This window comes from Lissotriton helveticus, chromosome 2_1, assembly GCF_964261635.1.
Source record: "Lissotriton helveticus chromosome 2_1, aLisHel1.1, whole genome shotgun sequence".
NCBI lineage: Eukaryota > Metazoa > Chordata > Amphibia > Caudata > Salamandridae > Lissotriton > Lissotriton helveticus.
The window spans coordinates 89022506-89043301 of record NC_136059.1 but is presented as its reverse complement, the minus strand read 5'-3'; the positions used below and the strand labels follow the sequence as shown (position 1 = coordinate 89043301).

Genomic DNA, 20796 nt, shown 5'->3' with positions numbered 1-20796 from the left:
ACAGCCGCCTTAGCTTACAGCAGTCGCCTACTGAGGAGCTGCTTTCTTCACCGCTGGGCCCTACAGAGGCGGGTGCTGCCTTTGCTTGCTCTGTTCCACGGCTGTGAGAATCTTGCGCATGGGTGATCTTGCTGCCCATTTTCCCGCAGATCATCTTCTGGAGGTCCTCCATCAGGGTTCTGGTGGAAGGGAGCTGCTGCTTCCATTTGAGGGTTCGCTCCATTCTTCTCTTCTGGGGGCTTGGGCCTCCCCCAGGGGGGGACCCTGCACTGCCACCATCTGTGTCTTTCCCTCTACCCTTCTACCAGGGGCCCTCTTTTGCAGAATGCCTTCCCCTCTCTGCCATCGCTGTTGCCTTCCACGTCGCGGGAGACCCACTGGCTTGACTCCTGGGGGGTGTAATGTGTTCGCCTCAGTGCAGCTCTGCGGGCACTTAACACTGTGTTTTGGCTTGGGCCACTTCTTGCTTGTCGGACTCGGCGGAGTCCCTTATGTCTGCCGCTTCTCTGGAGGGTGTCTGTGTTGCTTCACGGCACCCTGTGGTGGATGGCCGGGAGCTGGAGGCATTTATTCTTCGCTCCGCTTTGGACATCTCGGAGGTGCTTGGTCGTGCCATGACTACTTCGGTCTCACTTAGTCAACATGCCTGGCTTCGGTACAGTGTGTTCCCAGAGAATGTTTGAGAACGACTGGTGTACCTTCATTTCGATGGCAGTCTTTTGTTCCACCCCCCTGTGGACTAAGACATTCAGAGGTTCTTGGCAGGGCTTCGGCCTCCTCCTCCTCTTTCTCCCCGTCAGTGACCTGTGAGTTGATCTGGTTTTCGGGAGGTGTTCTTCTATTAGGGTAGGTCGCCCCAGTTGTGTGATCTGTAAGATTACTGTGCATTCGAGATTTTCGTCGGACTATGGTGCTGTTGGTTGCTGGCTGGCCCTTTTTTTTTAAAGTGTTTTTGGGCTTTTGCTATCCCATGTTGCCCCTGAGACTAGGCCTTCTGTTGTTCTTACTGGCTGATTGGCAGGCCGTCTGCGGGTTCTTCACATGTCTTTCTGTTGTCCTCTGCTGCAAAATGTTTCGTAAGAGGGTACCCATGTCTTGGGACGCGACATGCCCTTTGTGGGGTAATGGTAGCTATTATATAGCTCTGTCATGTGCTGGGGAGGTGTGGTCGCCTTTCGGGCCTCTGCTCTCCGTGGCGTTACGTTATGTTGTAGGTGCGATCCTCTTGCTGTTAGTTTTGGATTGGCTTTAGGTGTGCCCCGGGATCTCTTTCTCCGGGATCGCTTCGTTGTTGGCCGGGTCTGGCCTGCTGTCTGCGGCCTTGCGTCATGGCTCTGCCTAATTCCACTTCTTTTTGGGCCGTGTGTGTGGACTCCTCCTTGGGGATGTGTCCGTGCCCTTCTTGGCCTTCCTGGTCTCTGCCTTCGGCTGGCGCCTGGCTTGCCCTGAGTGCATCGTTCTGTGGTGTTGTCTGTGTCTGGCCATGCATACCAGTTCCGACCTTCTGTATTTATGCACCATTGTGCCCTCTGGCACTTTAGCTGGACACTCCTCCTTGCATTGTACGCATCTTTCAGTGGGCCCATCCTTCAGTTCTGCGTCTCCTCCCTAGGAGTTGAGCTGGTTCTTGAGTTCCTTGTACCTCTTCAAGCGCAGTCTGACCCTGCGGATGTTGGGCGGTATTCCCTGGGTGTCTTTGGGCTACCCTTTCTGCTTCCACCTGCCTTATTTTTGAAGGCGCTGTTCTATCTGGCCTGTTGCCTTCTGGCTGTGTTAGGCTTGGCTGCTCTCTGCACTGGGCGTGTTCCCAATTGGGGGAGGGAAGCGGGAGGGGGGGGCTTGCCTTTGCTCTACCTCTCTTCCTTGGACTCTCTAGGTTGCTCTTTGTCATAGGGGTTTTGTGAGAAAGTGGCTCTATATATACTGGACCAGAATAAGGTATAGTCCATATAGAGTCCACAAACCCCAGAGGTATAACAGAGTTTAAAGCCAGGTGTGACCTTACTCTCTAAAGTGGTAGCTTGGTCGACCAGTAAGGCAGTACCAGAGGACAGTGTAAAGCATTTTTGTACACACTCAGTCAGCAAAAGGTTTCACACACTCAACGACTGAACTCCAGGCCAATTGTTTTTATATCAAAAGATATAGTTTTATTTCTAGAACCAACAGGCATCAAGAATATACTGTTCTCAATATGAGGTCTCAGATGAGTACTTTGCAGAAACGCAATAAACTTTGTAAAGACAATAGGTACAGGGGTTGCAGTAGGCAACACAATTCTACACACAATTTAGCATTGAGCTCAAAGGATTTCCTTATATAAACACAGGTGATTGCTTTGTAGATTACTTTGGTAATTCCAGGACTGGCTCCTAGGTTCAGTCCTGGGGTCTAAGCTGAAAACAGTTTAGCAAAAAATGTTTTAGGTATTGTAGTGAATTTTTAGGAATAAAAAGCTATTTTAAAAGTTCACACTTCGAAACTTTTCAACAGAAATCTTGCAATGTTATCCAATGGGAAAAAATTCAGGTTGCGGGTTAAGTATTTTCTCGGTACTTTTGTAATCCAGTACTGGTCTCCTGGGGCCAGCACTGGGGTCTCAACTCAAAACAGATAAGTAATTACGTTTCAGTATTTCGTATGATTTTTAAAGAATATTTCTAGTAGTCAAAAGTAGACAGAAGAAATTTCATAGAAAAGCAGACAATGGATTCCTATGGAGAAAATACAAGTTACTAGTAAACCCGCTAGGGATTACTTTTGCGTTTCAGCACTGGGCTACAAAGTACAGTACTGGCTCCTCGCCGGATCACAGGTGAGTATTTTGGAATTCGGAATTCGGATGATTTTATATGTAGATGTCAAGTTTTCAAAAGTAGACACTTAGAAGATTTTTCGAGTCAAATCAGTCAATGTCAATGGCAGGTAAGTGTGTTACCGGTTTCCTGGTGAGTACTCGACTGGTGAAGTTGTTTCTGTGCATAGACTCAGGGGTACCCCAGGGTCAGGTAGGTACAGTTGGTTCACCCTCGGCGGCGGCTGGGTGCAGAGGTAGGTAGGCCCAATGGGAGAGGGGGGTCTCCGGTTGGTGGCTGCTGGCTAGCACGCCATGCGGCTCTGGGAGCTGGGCTCATGGTCACTTGCTCATGGCGGGGGGGGGGGGGGGGGGGGGGGGTAGGATAATACAAAGGGGTCACAGCCAGCGGCACTCAGGCGGCTGGGTGCAGGGTGCTTTTTAGCAGTCTGGCACTCAATGTTATCCAATGAGGATTTTGAAGAGGGATCAAAGGCTGCAGGCTCGGGGACCGAGACTCACCAGGGGCGACCAGCACTTCGAGAGGTAAGTTGGGATCTTGGAGCACAAGTAGGTACCCCAAAGGGAGGAATAGGGGGCTGTAGGGTGCCGGGTGCAGGGGTGTCTTTCGGGGTCGGAAAGCTTCCTCTTGGCTGGTCGCGGTGGCCCCTGGTTCTGAGTCTGCAGGCGTTGGCTGGTTCGGGGAGGAGGGTCTTTGGGCACTGGACTTCGGGTCCCAGTTGCCGGGGGGACGTCCTCGTGGTCTTGGTTCGGGTTGGCCCGGCCCGGGCTCGGCTGGTGCAGAGTAGGCTGTTCCGGAGTTTCCTGTGAGCACCAGGTGGGTTGTTGCAACAGAGCCTCTGCTGATGGGAGTCTTAATCTTCGAGAGGGTCAAGGCAGGCAGATCCTCGGTGTCCCAAGGTTGCTGTCCGCGGAGGTCTCCGGGATTAGGCAGGAGCAGGTTCCAGGATCAACAGGCCGGTAGGGCTTGGGGCCAAGTCAGTTGTTGTCTTGTTAGCAGCTGCGCAGCGGGTCTTCTTGATCTTCTTTCTTCTTTTTGATATCGGGATCTGAGGAAGGAAGGTTCAGGGAGCCCCTAAACACAAAATTATGGGGCGTTATAGGTTGGGCAAGGGCAGGGACCAATAGGTCCCTGTCCTAGGGTGAGTACACCCCCTAGCCTGCTCCTCTCTTGTGGGAGGGGGGCAAGAGCCTAGCTGGGATTGGGCAGGGCTCCCCATCTACAAGATGGCCGGGGCCCGGGTTGTGCTTCGCCTCTCCTCCCCTACCTGAGGGGTGGGGTTGGCACAGGCTGGCACCCCCCCCTTTCCTGACGTAGTTTTTCCCGCAAGTCTTTCCACCAGAGTTGGGGTCACGACGGTTGGGGGCTGGTTGTTGGGTACAGCAAATGGTCTGGAGAAGCTCACAGAGACTGCATGCCTTTGAAGCTTCCCCCTGCCCATCCTAGGGGAGGAGACCTAGTACCTCGCCCAGGATTTACATTGTTGCAGGCCCAGGAGATCGGGGGCGCTCCTACCCAGGGGTCCAGCAACATGTCTGCTGTGTGGCAGCCTCTGCAGCCACTCGGCCAGACGTGGATTGTAGGTTAGGTTTTCAGGGGGGCATCTCTAAGATGCCCTCTGGTGCATTTTACATTAAATCTCACACAGGCATCAGTGTGGGTTTAATGTGCTGAGAAGTTTGGTACCAAACTTGTCAGTCTTCAGTGTAGCCATTATGGTGCTGTGGAGTTCGTAATGACAACCTTCCAGCACCATATACACTTAATGGCATCACTGCACTTACAGTGCCCAGGAATGGCCCTGGGTACTGTAGAGGCACAGGGCTCATGCACCTGTGCCAACACCACTGGGATAGGGCACCCAGCTAGAGGGGTGACTGATGTATGTCAGGGCAGTGGGTTTGTGGGCATGGCACACAGGGATGTGTGCCATGTCGACTTTTAGTTCTGTACCTAGGCACTCACCCTGCAAAGGCAGTGTGTGGGTACCAAGGTACAGGGCCCCTAAGAGTGGCACAGTAAGTGCTGCAGCCCTTGGGGGTCTTTTCTGGTTACCATGCCCTGGGTACCTAGGGTACCATTTACTAGGGGCTGATAGGTGGCCAGAGATGCCAATTGGGTTTTGTTTCAACACAGTTTTTAGGGAAGAAACACAGGCCATGGGTACCTGGTTGGGAGGAGCCCAGGGCACACTCCGTCAAAGCACATCAGCAGTTCACAAAAAAGTGGGGGCATACCAATGCAAGAAAGATGGCACTTTCTCAAACTTAGGTGCTGTGCTCTGTATTGTAATTCTGATTATGCAAGTATATGGAAAAGTTATGCTCAAGGCATATGAGCTGCAGATTACACACTGTGCATAGATGGCCACCTAGTGTTGGGCCCGGATGTTTGCAGTTTGTTTTGGTGTAGAAAAATCTTTGGAAGTCACAGGATAGGGGACTCCTCCTTTGGATGATACTGCGCATGGGCATCGGCTCCATCCCCAGATAGTTTTTTTCCGCCACCGGGCTCGGATCGTAAGTAAGACAGTCGGCCCAACCCTTCCTCGACACACCCAAAGATGGCCTAGGTCACACACTTGCCCTCGGGTTCACACCGACCCACTGCTTCTACTGCCCCACCTTAGGGCCCAAAGAAGCTAGCTAAGCCTTCAGGTGACTCGGGCTCGAGTCTGCCTTCCCACGGTGCCGGCCCACACCTACCGGCACCGAAAAAGACAACATAACCTGTGATGCCAACACCCAAACCATCGGCGCCAAAGCATACCGCTACTCCTTCGGCACCGAAACCCAGGTCGGAACCAAGCAAACTCGCTTCGGATTCAAAAAGAACACCGGAACCGGAAAAACCATCGGATCCGAAAAAATCATCATCCGAAATAATCATCGGAGCCGAAAAAGACTCCTGCTTCTCCGGTTAAGGACATTGCCAAAAAAACAAAAGAAACCGCTTCGGTGCCAAAAACCCCCTCCGCACCAAAAGATCAGCCTCCTGCAGAGGACTTATTTCAACCAGACCCTGCACAAAATACTCTTAACTACAGATCCAATCACTGGTCAACTAACTCTAGCTTAAAAAAAGCGACCTCTGGATCCACCAGCACCAGCTCCTCATTCAAAGGAGGACATGGCTACCTCTCCTTTAAGACTTCCTTCCCCTTCTCCTATGCCATCACCACCTGCTCCCCTACCACAACATTCCCCTACATCATCTACCATACCAGATGATGACAACCGGGATGATAGCTCTGATATAGGGGGTAACAGATGATCCATCTATTCCTCCAGGCTCGAATGACCCGTGGGATGATTAGAACACCCCAGACGTCCCAAATGTCCCTCAGGATGACATATACCCCTCAAGGCCTTCCCCACCTCAAGACACTATGGGTTTCAATCAGTTGATACACAGAGCCGCACAATATCATAGGGTAGACATGCATACAGACCCTGTAGGTGAAGACTTACTAATGGATACCTTTGATAATGCACAAAGGTCCTAAGGAGTGATTAAGCATGCTCCTGAAGTCTTCAAGGACCCAGTCAAAACTTGGGTCATTAACCCTCGAATAGAGAAAAAAATATAAAGCTGCCCCTTCAGACCCAGCATATATTAAAGGCCCAGTACCACTAGACTCACTTGTAGTTTCCAATGCACGCAAGAGAGCAAACTCACAAACATCAGGTGAAGCTCCCCCACCAGATAGTCTAAGCTACTTGACTCATCAGGGAAAAGAACTGCGTCTCAAGCAGCAAACGTGTGGCGTATCGCCAATACACTAGCATTATTGGCAAGATATGATAGGGCACATTATGATGAATTAGAATCATTAATGCGGCACCTCCCTGATGAGTATAAAGAGAGCAAATGAGCTTATCCAAGAAGGGAAAAATACTACAAACACCTCTATTCGGTGTGCACTTGATGAAGCAGACACTGCCTCCAGAGCAGTTAACACCAGTGTTTTATTGCGCAGACATGCCTGGCTACGCAGATCGGGGTTCAAACCTGAAGTCCAAAGTGCTAAACCTAATCAACCCTTCGATGAGCAACACTTATTCGGAACCAATGTAGATGTATCACTTGAAAAAATGAAAAGATACAGATACAGCCAAAATTCTGGGAGCCCTGCAGTCGCAGGCTCCCAGATGTTCATTTCGCCGCTCATCTTACAGAGGCACCACCAGGGGGTACTCTTCGGACACACCTTCTACCTCGTACAAAGTCCCTACACAATCCACCTATAGTAAGGGCTACCAAAGGGGTGGTTACAAACAACCACTCCCACTCTGCCTCTGCCTCTACCCGTCCCATTCCACTCCTGTCGGGGGAAGACTACAACAATACCTGCCAGCTTGGGAAAATCGCACATCAGACAGGTGGGTGCTTCAAATAATTCAATCCGGTTACTGTTTAGAACTAACATCAAACCCCCCTCAGACCTCTGAACATTTACGTACAGTCTGATCATTTTCACATGGTCACACTCCAACAAGTCCTTCCACTCCTGTTACAAGACGACTTCCTTGTCACTCTAGATCTCAAGGACGCCTACTTCCACATTCCCATCCACACAGCGCACAAAAAATATCTCGGATTTGTGCTAGACGGGCAGCACTAACAATTCAAAGTGCTCCTATTCGGAGTCACAACAGCGCCAAGGGTGTTTACCAAATGCCTTGCAGTGGTAGCAGCACACTTAAGACAACATATTAATGTCTTCCCATACCTGGACGACTGGCTCATAAAAGCCAGCTCATACAGCCAGTGTGTACAACACACTCACGCTACTATTCAACTGCTTCACGACTTGGGATTCACAGTAAATCACACCGTCACATCTGTAACCCTCACACATACAATATCTCGGCGCTACAATAAACACCCAACTAACACTAGCCTATCCCTTCCAGCTCGGATAACAAGTGTACAAACTCTCCTAACAAGATTCAAACTGCAACACTCGCTGCCAGCTCGAGTGTTCCTGCAGCTCATAGGAATGATGTCATCTTGCATATTTATAGTACCTCACGCAAGACTGCAAATGCGTCCACTTCAAGAGTGCCTAGCACGCCAATGGAACCATGCTCAGTTAACCCCTTCCGCGCTAATGACAAAGCCAGCTCGTCATGGGCGTTACCTGCGCTACGCGGATGACGAGTTGGCTTTGTCACAAACCGCGCGATTTTCAAAAGTCAGCGCACAGCTGGAAAACCCGCTAGCGCGCATGCGGTTAACCGACCTAGTGTCGGTAGACGGTCGGACTCATCGTTCTCTGCAATGGTGGAACACCAAAAACCTTTCCGAAGGGCGACTGTTTCTAGAGCCAGTTCCTCAAATAGTCATGACAGCGGACGCATCGCACTCCGGCTGGGGAGCTCACCTACTGCATCACACCATGCAAGGCAGGTGGACACCGCAACAAAAGCTACTCCACATCAACCACTTAGAGTTGCTAGCTGTTTTTCCTAGCCCTAAAAAGCATTCTAAAATCAAGTGTCAGGCAAAGCTGTCTTAGTCCACACAGGCAATATGACAGCCATGTACTACATAAACAAACAAGGGGGAACACACTCTCTGCAGCTCTGTGAGCACAGCAGACATGGAGATGAGCTGTACCACTAAAGATCTTCCTCTTAGCCCAACATGTCCCAGGAGTACAAAACACCATAGCAGATCTGCTAAGTCGACAAATACAGCAGATCCACAAGTGGGAACTTAATCCGCAAGTTCTTCAACCGTTCTTTCAAATGTGGGGACAACCTCAGACCTCTTCGCCACCCACGAAAATGCAAAATGCCCAAACTTCGCCTCCAGATACCTACACCCATTGTCCAAAGGCAATGCTATATGGCTGAACTGGTGAGGACAATTTGCGTACGCTTTCCCTCCTCTCCCACTACTTCAGTTAGTGGTACGCAAACTACAGCAACATTCCCTAAAGCTCATTCTAGTCGCTCCAACTTGGGCTAGACAACCGTGATACACCACGCTGCTGCAACTCTCTGTAGTACCACACCAGAAACTAAGCCGATCTCCACGCCTATTAACACAGAACCATGGAGAGATCAGACACCCGGACCCAGCTCAGCTCAACCTAGCGATCTGGCTCCTCTAGTCAGTTTGGTTACCTCAACCTTCCTCCAGAATGTATGAACGTTATCAAAGAAGCTAGACATCCCACTACTAGAGCATGTTATGCTGCTAAGTGAAAACGGTTTGTGATATACTGTCAAAACAACCAGATAAATCCTTTAAACATGTCTATTCAACACATCATAGGATACCTATTACACCTTCAAAAGTGTAACTTCGCCTATATGTCTATCAGACTACACCTTGCTGCCATTGCAGAAAACTTACAAAATAGACAACATATATCTTTTTAGTCTACCAGCTATAAAGGCTTACATGGAAGGACTCAAAAGAATAAGCTCTCCCAGAACGCCACCTTCACCAGTGTGGAACTTAAACATTGTTCTCACACGATTAATGGGACCTCCCTTTGAACCCTTACATAAATGTGAATTGCAATTCCTAACCTGGAAAGTAGCTTTCTCAGTAGCTATTACTTCTCTCAGAAGGGTTAGTGAACTACAAGCATTTACCATTCAAGAACCCTTTCTGCAAATGCATCATAAGTGTTTCTCCGTACTAATCCTAAATTCCTTCCAAAAGTTATTTCACCATTCCATCTAAATCAATCTGTTGAGCTGCCTGTATTTTTCTCGCAGCCTCAACAGTCGCAGAAAGAGCTCTACACCCCTGATGTCAAAAGAGCATTACTGTACTACATCGAAAGGACACAAACTTTTTGTAAAACAAAACAACTTTTCGTGTCTTTTTCACCACCACATAAAGGCAACCCCATATCAAAATCAGGGATAGTTAGGTGGATTGTTAAATGTATAGAAATGTTGCCACAAAGCCAAACATACGTTAACAATTCCTCCAAAAGCCCATTCTACAAGGAAAATAGGGGCTTCAATGGCATTCTTAGGAATCATTCTCCTAGATGATATATGCAAAGCAGCTACATGGTTGTAACGGCGTGGGTCCATCACAAGTTCAGGGGTATGGCCAGGGGTCACTTCACCAGATGTCCACTATCTCCTCTCCTTCTTTACACTTCCCACAGAACGTCGATATTGACTTGGAAGAACAAGAGAAGGATACAATACAGTGGCCCTTTAATTCAGACTGGAACTATGAGTGGGAGGAGTCACGGCCGGACGTAGAGACGTCATATACGGAGAACGACGAATCAGCAGTGTGTTTTTTCACCCGGAGGGAGAGAGTTGTCGATCGGAACGAGGATAGCGGAAGAAGCAAAGCGGAGGAGAGAGCGGGAAGATTCGAGGACGAGGATAGCAGAAGAAGCAAAACGGAGGAGAGAGCGGGAGTATTCGAAGAAGAGGAAACGAGAGGCGGCGAAGTGAAAACGGAGAAGGATAAGCCAGGAGGCCACCGACATCACCAGTCGCCCAGCCATACACCCGGGGGAGGTGTATGGCTCACACAGGTACGAAACAAAATCAAGGGCTGGGTCAGTAGTAGGAGTGTTTCTACCGCATAGCCTGGGCATCCACAAGTCCCCGGTTCTATGTCCCCTACCCTGAGCACTAACCCCTCACTTCGGCACTGTATATAGTTGTGTTGCACGGGTTGATGCTCCCTCACTCCTTTTCCCCCTAGAGAGGAAAAATAAGAGGACAGTTGACTTACCCCATCTTTTCTCATTCTGTTTGTACCGAGCGGCACGACGGAATCAGACGAGACTACAACCCGCCGGAACCCGGAGAGAACCTGTCCACTGGAAACTGCAGAGCGCGGGACTCGGAGTCGAGCGAAGCCGTTCACCGCGTCGGACTGCGCATTTCAAGAAGAAGAGTTCTGATTTGTTGTATAACAAAATAAAGCCCATAAAGACTAAAACCCATGTGTTACCCTTTCATCCTGCGCCCGTCACAATGGTCTACACCGCACACATTCACAAAACATTATGTGATGTTCAAACTAAACAAGCCACTGTGGGCCAGGCTGTAATAAAAACTCTGTTTCAAACAACCAACAGATACTAGTGGTCGCCGCTAGGGGTGGGTACTGCTATACAATCTAAGCACAATGTGTAATCTGCAGCTCATATGCCTCGAACAGAAAATGCTACTTACCAGTATGCATCTGTTCTTGGCATGTAGAGCTGCAGAGGTACACAAGCCCACCCGCCTCCCCGGCTACCTTTATCTGTTCCAGTATTATCTTAATTAGATACAAATCACATGAACATCACTACTTCTTGTACAGCTCCATCACTTCCCTAATGGCGAAAAACAATCTGGGCATGGAGCCGTTGCCCATGCGCAGTATCATCCAAAGGAGGAGTCCCCTATCCCGTGACTTTCAGACTTTTCTACAACAAAACAAACTGCAAACATCCGGGGCCAACACTAGGTGGCCATCTATGCACAGTGTGTAACTCTGCAGCTCTACATGCCAAGAACAGATGCATACTGGTAAGTAGCCTTTTCTTTTCCTTATGCAGAGGAACACTGCTTTGGTTGCAGTGTTTTTATTGAGCACACTTTTGCATTTGCTTTCTAATAATTGCAAACATAACAAAGATTCTGACCATTCTTCTGTTACCACTGCCTTCTGCCTCTAGACATGTTCCCTGCTGACTGGTGAAGCCCTTACAGATTATTTAAAAAAAAATGGCGATGGTGTGGATTGAAAAAGGGTAGCAGCAGTTCCTTTCCTCGCCTATTGGTGCAAACTACATTGAGTCTTTCGATAGTCTGGATAGCTCTCGCGCTCCCGGCACAGACTGCCTCACTGGCATGTTTTACAAAACTTAGAAAGAGCAATTGGTCCTGCCACTCCTGGTGGTTTATGCAGAGGCATTGGAGTCGGGGTAACTGTCCCCCACATGCGCAATGCGATTGTCGCATTGCTCCTCAACGCAGGCAAACTGCCTGACGGATGTGCTTTCTGTAGGCTGTCGCTTTTAAACCAGGGTTATAAAAATGTAGCAAAGGTATTGGCTACTCATATATCGCTTTTAAATGGTCAGATCAATTCGCCTTTCCAGTTGGGCTTTATGCCGAATCGATCGATTTCAGTAAACGTACATACATTGTTCGCTTTCATCAATGAAATCAACCCTGCGCTCCCTGCTGCAGCGATATTAGATACGGAAAAAGCATTTGACACCCTGGAGTAGGGTCTTTTTTTTACAGGCTGCGCTCAGTAAACTTAGTTTCCCCCAAAACTTCAGCTCCATGGTCAGACCTCTATATGCCTACCTGGTCGCACAGTTCCTCCTAAATGGGGTGTGGTCCAATACTTTTTCCCAGTTGCAGGACATCAGGCAAGGCTATCAGTTTCGCCTCTACTCTATATTATAGAGATGGACCCCCTTGTGCGGCATCTTCAAGAGCGGCATATCCAGCAAGGAATAGGGTTCCATCAAGGACCCCCTCTGGCGTCCTTATATGTGGATGATATCCTGCTATTAGTTCTAGAAACCAGCCTTAAATGGCATTGCGATTAAGATGGTTGTTGCCCAACTTTTTATATCTGTTTTTACACATCCCAGTTCCACTTGGTCTCCTTTTTTAGCACTCTCTGGAGGATGCTGATGCCTCTGATCTGGGCAGGGGTGAAAGCGCCGGTGGGCTGGCAAACACTCCTCCCTTCAAAAAAGGAGCGGTCGGAGTACCTGACTTTTATTTGTACTATTTAATGGCACAGGCGCTTTACGCCTTCTTTTAATAATTATAAACAAACTTTTACAGTTTAAGTTTCTGCACAGTTTGCCTCTCCGGTGCTGCTTGCAGAGATAGACTGTACGAGGCCAGACACTTGTCAGAAATGTGCGATTGCACTTGCTGATTTCATCCACTTGGCATGGAACTGCCCCGCTGTTCTGGTGTTCTGGGAGGCGGTATTTGGGCACCTGGAACAGATCGTGGACTGAGCTTCCTCATACACCCTTACTGGCATTACTGGGGTATGTGCTCCCTCTAAGCCCAGGGATTAGACGCTTTACTACAATTGCACTATTGCTAGCCAAGAGGCTGGTTTTCTATTAATTGTGGTGAAGCTGCACCGCCGCTGGTGAGGCCCTGGCTGAGTGATTTAATATACTGCAACACCACTAGTGATGTGTATGTGTCTTTGTTGCCTAACTTGCCGCCCCAAAAATATCTGCCAATCCCTCCGTTCTTATTTGCTACTTTATTCTGAACTCACTGACTGAATTATACTTTACGATGTCATGATTGTTGGGTTAGCCGACTGGTTTTGTGGATCAGATTTATCAAAATATCTCTACTGTATTCTGATTTTGATATTTATAGAACTAATGCTGCTGTATGACATTTTCTTTAACAATTGGTCTGTATGCTTCACATTGTTTGTACAGTACATTCTTGGATATTCTTATGGAAAGTTGCTCTAAAAACAAGGTAAAAAATAATGTTGATTATTCAGTCATATTTTATGAGCCCCCTCCCTTTCAAAACAATCCACCTTTCCTCAATCTTAGGAAGTAGCATGCCCTGAAAGTAAGCATATCTCTTTGTTACTCATCCTTGACCTCCCACACTGAATAAGCAGATAAAGACTTTTCAACGGAAAGAAAGCATTCTAATAAGAGTAGACTATGTAAGAGTTATTTGTAGTAGGCCTTGTACAACAACAAGAAGATATGTATCCAATGTGTCGTGCCTTGGTTGAAATCGGTTTATCAGGCCTTAAACGGTCCCCAGGTGTCCTCCAAAGTTTGAATTTTATCATTAAGCTTGTAGATCAAATGTTCAATTAATGATTTTGTACATGTTGTCCAACCAGAAGAATGTCAGGGTGTGGTTGGTTTTTCCGTGGAGCAAAATTCCCAGTGGAACCATGCCTAGTGCAGTGATATTGTGGTCTTCAATTTCCTTCTTGGTATTCAAGACTCCAGTGCATTTTTTACAATTTGACTGTACAGCGCTGAATAACTTGCAGAGGATAATGCTATAAAGCATTTGGGAGATTAATGATGCTAGTAAATCTGCCTGTTAAGAAAATAGCTAACCATTAATGCCTACATCTTTTCTTTGCTTTAATGTTTGTCCTTGTATTTTGCATTTTCCAGCTCTGAAGTGGAAAATATAGATGAAACCGAGTGTGCTCAAATGGTCTCTAATGGGTCAGCTAAGACGAAATTGGCAGACACCAACACTGACCATTCCAGTGCTTCCAGTATTCAAACAAGCAATTCCAAACCAGACTCCAAGAATAATGAATTACATCCTGCTAAAAACATTCAAAAGGGGGAAACTGAAGAGAAGGTTGTTACTCTGTCATCTAAGCCATTAGTAAAACCTGGTGTCGTTAAAAAGAAACTAATAAAGAAAAAATCGGCAGTTGCCTTAGAACCTTTTGCCAAAACATTAAAATTTAAAAGAATTGCATTAAAGCCTAAAGTGGTGAAAAAAACAAAACCCAAAGGCATTGACACTGTCACAGACCAAGCACAGGGTCTAGAAGACGCAAGGAAGATAAATGCAGAGTCTGCATCAACTCCAGAGTTGGCGACTGATAGAGTTGGTCTGGATTCTCAAAATTCTGCTGATCTTGGCTTGAATGGTGGCGTTAATCAACCAGTAACTGATCCAAAAGGCACAGTTGATGATGGAAGGAAAACTGGAGCAAAGAATGAAGTGGAATCTGGGAACAATTATCAAAATCGTTCTGAAAAGATTCCACAAAAGGCATCGGAGAAGAATACAAACAGAGATCAAACTCCGGTTGAAGTGAGAAACCCAAGCACTGCACGATCTGGAGTGTCTAAAAAAGGAATATCCTCTAATCAAAGCTCAACAACTGTTACTGCAAAGCAAGGGGGGTTGACTCAAAAGATGACTTCAACCAAAAGTGGAGAAGATCAAAAGCCATCTTCAAGACCTGATGTCAGTATAACTGGGGCAAGAAATGCAGGAAAAGAAAGTTGTGCACAAAGATCTGGCTCAAGCTCAGTAAGCTCAAGCACAAGTAAACCATCCATGTCGGTGTCAAGACGAAATACTGGAAAAAGTGTCTCTACAGTGCAAGAAAAAGATGGCAGAGGGGGATCTAGGAGTATGGCAAAGTCTCAAGAGAGAGATGACCGACTAAGCACCAGTAAGGATGACCAAAACAATAAGGTAAGAATAATGTCACTGTTTTTGCTAGCTTAATTTGGTAATGTGATCTCCAAGTGTCAAATCTAAATGTATTTTGTTTAAAACTTCAAATTAGCATTTTTTTTAGATCCCTGTGTAGATTTAAATGCAGTGCGTTATTCTGCCATGTAGCAATTGCCTCCCACCCCCTTTCCCTGGTCGGTAATTCCATCACCCTCGGACATTAGACGTATTCCCACAATGCTTGGAAACGGTCATTATTTTCATTGTAGGCTTAGAAGACTAGCTCACCTCTTCTGGTAGGAGATTACAAAGACTGCCAAAAAAAGAGTGCGAATAACTGCAAAATGACACTCTTGGAAAAGAACATTGTACATCGAAGAACACCGAGGGATACTGAAGCCCAAATAAAAAAAAAACTGAATATTCGAGGCATGTGTGCTGTAGATACTAATGCTTTGCATAAGTTTGCCATCTAGATATGGGATTGGATGATAACAAGTTGTTTTTTTCCCCAAGAGGTTTTCTTCGAGTCACAAGACTGACTAATCCTCTTGGTCTTGGTACTACGCATGGTCATGGACTCCATCTTCACATTGTAAATCCAAACCAGTCTGCAGATAAAAACAATCTCGCTCTCCAGTTCGAGTCTCCATCGGGCTCTCTTCGGTCCGGTATATCTCACGATGGTATTGTCTTGATAGTTATCTTATTAACTCCATGCTACTGTCTATGTAGCGGGTTTTGGCTAGTTTCCCTCGTCCAACGCTGTCGGAGAATGACCTTCTAATGGAATGCACTCTTTACCCTTTCTGTCCGAAGTGCCACTCCAAATACCCTCACACCGACCAACATCCCATTTGCAACTTATGCCTCTCGCTTGAACATAGAGAAGACCGCTGTGAGGCCTGCTAGTCTTTTCAGTAGAAAAAGACTTGGGGACTGATGTGCTGAAAGGCAGGAAATGCAGCACAAACAAGTGGATGATATCTGACATCTTCGGTCTGAAAAAAGCTTCAGCAGCGCAGGAGGAATCATTTTCCATCCATGATTCCGAATCAGTCTGAATCAGAAGAGGATTCTGACACTTTTCAGCCAGCACAGAAACCTCATTGTGAGAAGTTGGCCTGATGTGCAGTGCTCACTATTCTAGTGATCACTATATATCAGTCCAAACAACCCTTATTGATGATTGGTTGTAAGTCAACCTTATAGACCAGCTATCCTAGTAGCATGGATACGAGCAGTCTAAGGCTAAGACTCTAGAGGGCGTGTTAAGCCAGCTGTTTTACCATCACATTACCCCTTGAACACCCAGTGAAAGGACACCACACAAGTGTTATGAAAATAAACAGTGTATTTATTAGAATCACAACAACCCTGTACTCTTTATGAGGACAGGGTGCTAGGCACACAACAAAACTCTTACGAAAATACTTAAGTTAGCACAGTATATACAAATGCCTGAGGGGCACGAAAAACCATATACTCTCAAAGTGGAATGCGAAATTACTAGCAGGTAAGTACAGTACTAATAGGCTTTGGAATTGCTAGGACTTGACTAGGGAATCGTTAGATTACTTCTAGGAGGCCTAGGGGACTCGGGTGCAGTGTGCACTCTCATGCGGGACAAAGTCTATGGAAGCTAGTAAAGTTAAAGTTAGTGTTCACGGGCGAACCCGACCTGGTGGGGAGAAAACGACAGTGGATCCTGACCCTTGGATAGTGAGGCTATGCTGGGACACCGGAGTGCCGAAGTTACCTAGCCCAGGGGCTGCAGCTGCATAGGTCTCAAAAGACGTCGGGAATCCTCGTTGCCGGACCAGGAGCCTGGAAGAAAGGAGTTGCTGGCAGGCGACCAGTGAAGATTGTTCGAGTGATCCAAGCCTGTATCGAAGATGGATGACACCTGAAAGCAGAGGGGACCAAGTTCGTGACTACTAGCCAGTAGTCAGTGGGCACCAGGAGGGCACCGGATGGCAGTCACCTCGACTAGGTGAGTGGGCGACGCTGGCTCTGCAGATCTCACGGACCAGGAGGCGTTGTCGGCGACCAGGATGGAGAGGCGAGCTGTCCCACGATGGATGAAGCTGTCGGCGTCGAAGTTACCCAGGATTGGGCAACAAGCCTTGGCTAATTCAAGCCCACGCGGTGGACTCAAAATGGCGTCTTGAGTGGACCAGGAGGGTCCGGGGTGCTCCTCTTCTGGAAGGGAGCAAGGGCCAGTCTGGAGTAACCAGACCAGCAGCAGAAATGTCGTCGGGCGTCGTTCAGAAGGCCACAAGCCAGCGGGCTAGTAGCCAAACAACGCGGTGAGCAGCAAAAAGCAGAAGGGCCCCACGCAGATCGTGGAGATGCTGGGAGGCTGCACTTCGGTGCTGGAGCTGCTCAGGGTCGGGGCTTCTCGGACCCCAAAGCACTCACCAGGAAATTACTCGGCGGGCTTGCTGTGCAGAAGTCGTGCAGTCTTGAAGATGGCCGGTCCCTCGGTCTCGTCGCACCCACGGTTCTCAGCTTGGCTGTAGAGGTGGGTAGAGGTCAGAGGTGCCAGGGAAGCCGGTTCTCGTCGAGCTGGGCAGTCGGATTCCGGAGGAAGGATTTGCAGCAGACCGCAGTGTTCTTAAGATGGTGCCTGCGGATGCAGGGTGACTACTCCTTAGTCACAAGGGAGAAATCTTAGGAAGAAGTCTTGAGTTCCTTTCGTAGAAAGTAGTTTCAGGATTCAAAGATGATCTGATTTGGAAGGGGGCCAGTCCCTACCTTTATCTGGGAAAAGGGGGCTGGCACGCGACTAGGTCCTGCCCTATGGGTGGGACCAGGAGGGGGGTGGTTACACCCACTTCCTTGGCGGGCTTTTCCCCAGCACAGGGTCTGGAGTGTCCCTGGAACTGGTTCAAGCCAGCCTATGCACAGTGAGCACCGGGGTGCCACATGCAGTCACCTTCCTCTGAAGCCCTGCCTACCTACAATACACAAAATCCTGTCTGGGACGGTGCTGGCACCGCCCCTGGCAGGAAACCCTTTGTCCTTATCTCCTGCTCTGGGAGGACTCCCAGCAGCAGGAGGGCAGACTTGTGTCTTGGTGGCAGCATCCATTTTGTGGATGCTAAGGCTCTGTCTGACTTTAACCGGGGTTAGGGGTTACATACATGTCGTGTCCCTCTAGAAGGGTGGAATGCTAACCCCGTCGCCAGAATTGGCGAGGGGTTAGTATTCCAATTCGTATGACACCTTACTCGACATGTTTTGATAAAGCGATACCAGAGTTGGCATTTAACCGCGAGGATAATAATGCACTTAAGAGTATATGGTATGCGATATCATGGAAACGGCTAAGGGATAGATCCCGAAAGCCGCAGACAGGCTCAGCTCATGCCAGAGCACCATCTCACACGATCCCAAGCACTCTGCCTTCAGGATTGTTAAGGCCTGCCATAGGAGTGACTGATAGGAGATCTGTGTGTCCATTTTAGGGTTAGATATAGGTATACTATATCTAAAGCAAAGGGTGAGTACACCACCTTGCCCCAGCTGTCGTGCAGCCAGTTGTGTCAGTTTAGTTAGTCAGTCCAGGGGTGGCACAATACATGCTTCAGCCCCTGGGAGACTTCTGGGTGCACCTCAGCCCTGGGTACAGGGACTTGGAGAGGGCCCAGTGCCAATTCAGTACCTGAGTACAATTTGGGTAGAGAGAACAGCTAGGCTGTGGGTCTGATTAGCAGGCCCACAGCCAGGGAAAGTCGTAAACCAGTGCAGCAAAAAGCAAAAATCTGGGTGATCATAGGATTGCAGACCCTACTCTCCTACACTCATACTCTGAATACATCTACCCCTACTACAAAACCGATAACTCACTTACCTGCCATTGGTTAACAATGACTGCCAATGTCGTCCCATTCCCAGAAGCCCTGTAGGGCCGCCAGCTGAGGCATGCGCCCATTGTTCCACAGAGGGATCTCCAGGTTCAGGGTATTCCACCAGCCCATACGCCGCAAGGCCTGCCTCCAGATCTGGAACACCACCCGTGTGACCGATGGCAGCGCACCCCGCAACGACGCCGAGTATAGGAGTGTGTAAGGAATGGCACACCATGAGTTGTCGCTCCACTGAATATGCCGGATCCCCCCTTTTACCATACCACCCCTCATTAATCAGCAAATGCTATGCCTGGTAGTACGATAAAACGTCAGAGGACGCAAGGCCCCGCAATAGGTGGACCGAAAGCATGTGCGCAGTGCCACGCGCACTCTACCCCCTACCACAAAAATTGCCCCAGCACAGAATTCACCAGTCGGATCCATCTATGTGGGATCGGTACGGGTGTTTCTGCAACTGGTATAGGAGCCAGGGCAGTGCCCCCATTTTGAATATTGCGGACCTGCCAAACAGAGTCAGAGGCATAAGGGCCCAAGATTTAAGGTCCGACCGAACTCGTTTACACTGGAGATACATTCCGTTCCCAGGACACCGCCAGTATGTCCTGGGAAGTGTGGCTCAATAGTTAGAGCGGCAGACCCTGATGCAGAGGTCTAGCCCGGGACCAGGGTTCAATTCCCCGCCTCGGCGGGTCTTGGGCTCAAAAATTCCACGGACCTGATAATTCTCGCCTCAGTGCCTATTCCAATCATGGAGTCCCACTCTGCAACTCTGGGCAATAGCTTGCTTAATCTCCACAACGGACCCCACAACGCTAAGGATGCCTGGCCTCCACCTTGGGTGTACCCAGGAGTGGACACCTCACAGGGAAAGCCAGGATGGGTTCCACAGCGGTACTCGTACAAGCGCCTTGAGACCCTTGCGGGTGAGTAGTGCGCTATACAAGTATCAATTTACAATTTTAAAAATTTATGTCGGAAAGGAACACCCCCAAGTATTTAAAGCCCCCAACCGCCAACTGAATCGAGGCCGCCCAAGCTCCGGCTCTCGTCTGACCACCTAAGGTCCACTAAGTGGATTTGCGGGGATTCATATACAAGCCTGATGTCTCCCCAAAAATCTGCAGGATATGCAGAAGCCGCGGCCCCGTCCTGTCCACCTCTGTAAGAAAAAAAAAAGATCATCCGCATATAACGTGATCCGGTCTGACAGACCCGGGCCCATTCGAAACTCTTAATCTGCGCATCAATGCGTACCCATGCCACCAGCGGCTCCATGGCTAGGGCGAAGAGGTATAGAGACGGGGCAGCCCTGCCTCGTACCGGATGTATGTCAGTACAACGTGATGGTACTTAACGCGGTTATTACAACGCAAGTCGTTACAACGACTTGCGTCGGAGGACGCGGATTAAGGAATATTATATTCCAACACCAGTCCACGTAACAGTAGGGAAGGTGTTGGAATATAAAATTACAATATCCTTAACCAAAAGCGACATCCAGCGCAAGTCGTAGTAACGACTTGCGTTATAATGGCAGTGTGGTAAAGGTCGTGCAGTGTAAACACCGCATTGTAAACGTTTACCCCTCGTAGTCTTATGGGGAAACTGGAGGAGGATGCGCCTGCTACCCGAACCGACGCAGTCAGTTCCGTGTAAAGGAGTGTTGTGTACGAGAGGAAGCGGGGGCCAAAATTTAGTCTGCGTAACAGCACGAAAAGATAAACCCAGCTAAGGAAATCAAACGCCCTGTCCATGTCTGCCAGGAAAAGCACCGCCTGCTCTCCCGTCTGTCGTATGGCCGCCACATGCGCCTCCTTATGTTGTGTCTGGTCGCCTTCTGGGGCATGAACCCCGCCTGATCTGGTTGTACAAATGCAGAAATGTGTGGCAGATGGTTGGCCAACGCCTTCGCCAGGATTTTGGCCTCCACAT

At 48.5% G+C, this 20796-nt stretch overlaps 1 protein-coding gene across 2 annotated transcripts in view; it reads left to right on the top strand.

Annotated features, from left to right (window-relative positions):
• Window positions 1-20796, top strand: part of ZNF638 (zinc finger protein 638) — a 985826-nt gene that overhangs the window by 650361 nt on the left and 314669 nt on the right. For both annotated transcript variants that reach the window (XM_078674499.1, XM_078674497.1), the window contains one exon: window positions 13957-15007. In XM_078674499.1, the coding sequence (XP_078530625.1) occupies window positions 13957-15007 (1051 nt within the window). The remainder of the gene's footprint in view (window positions 1-13956; window positions 15008-20796) is intronic.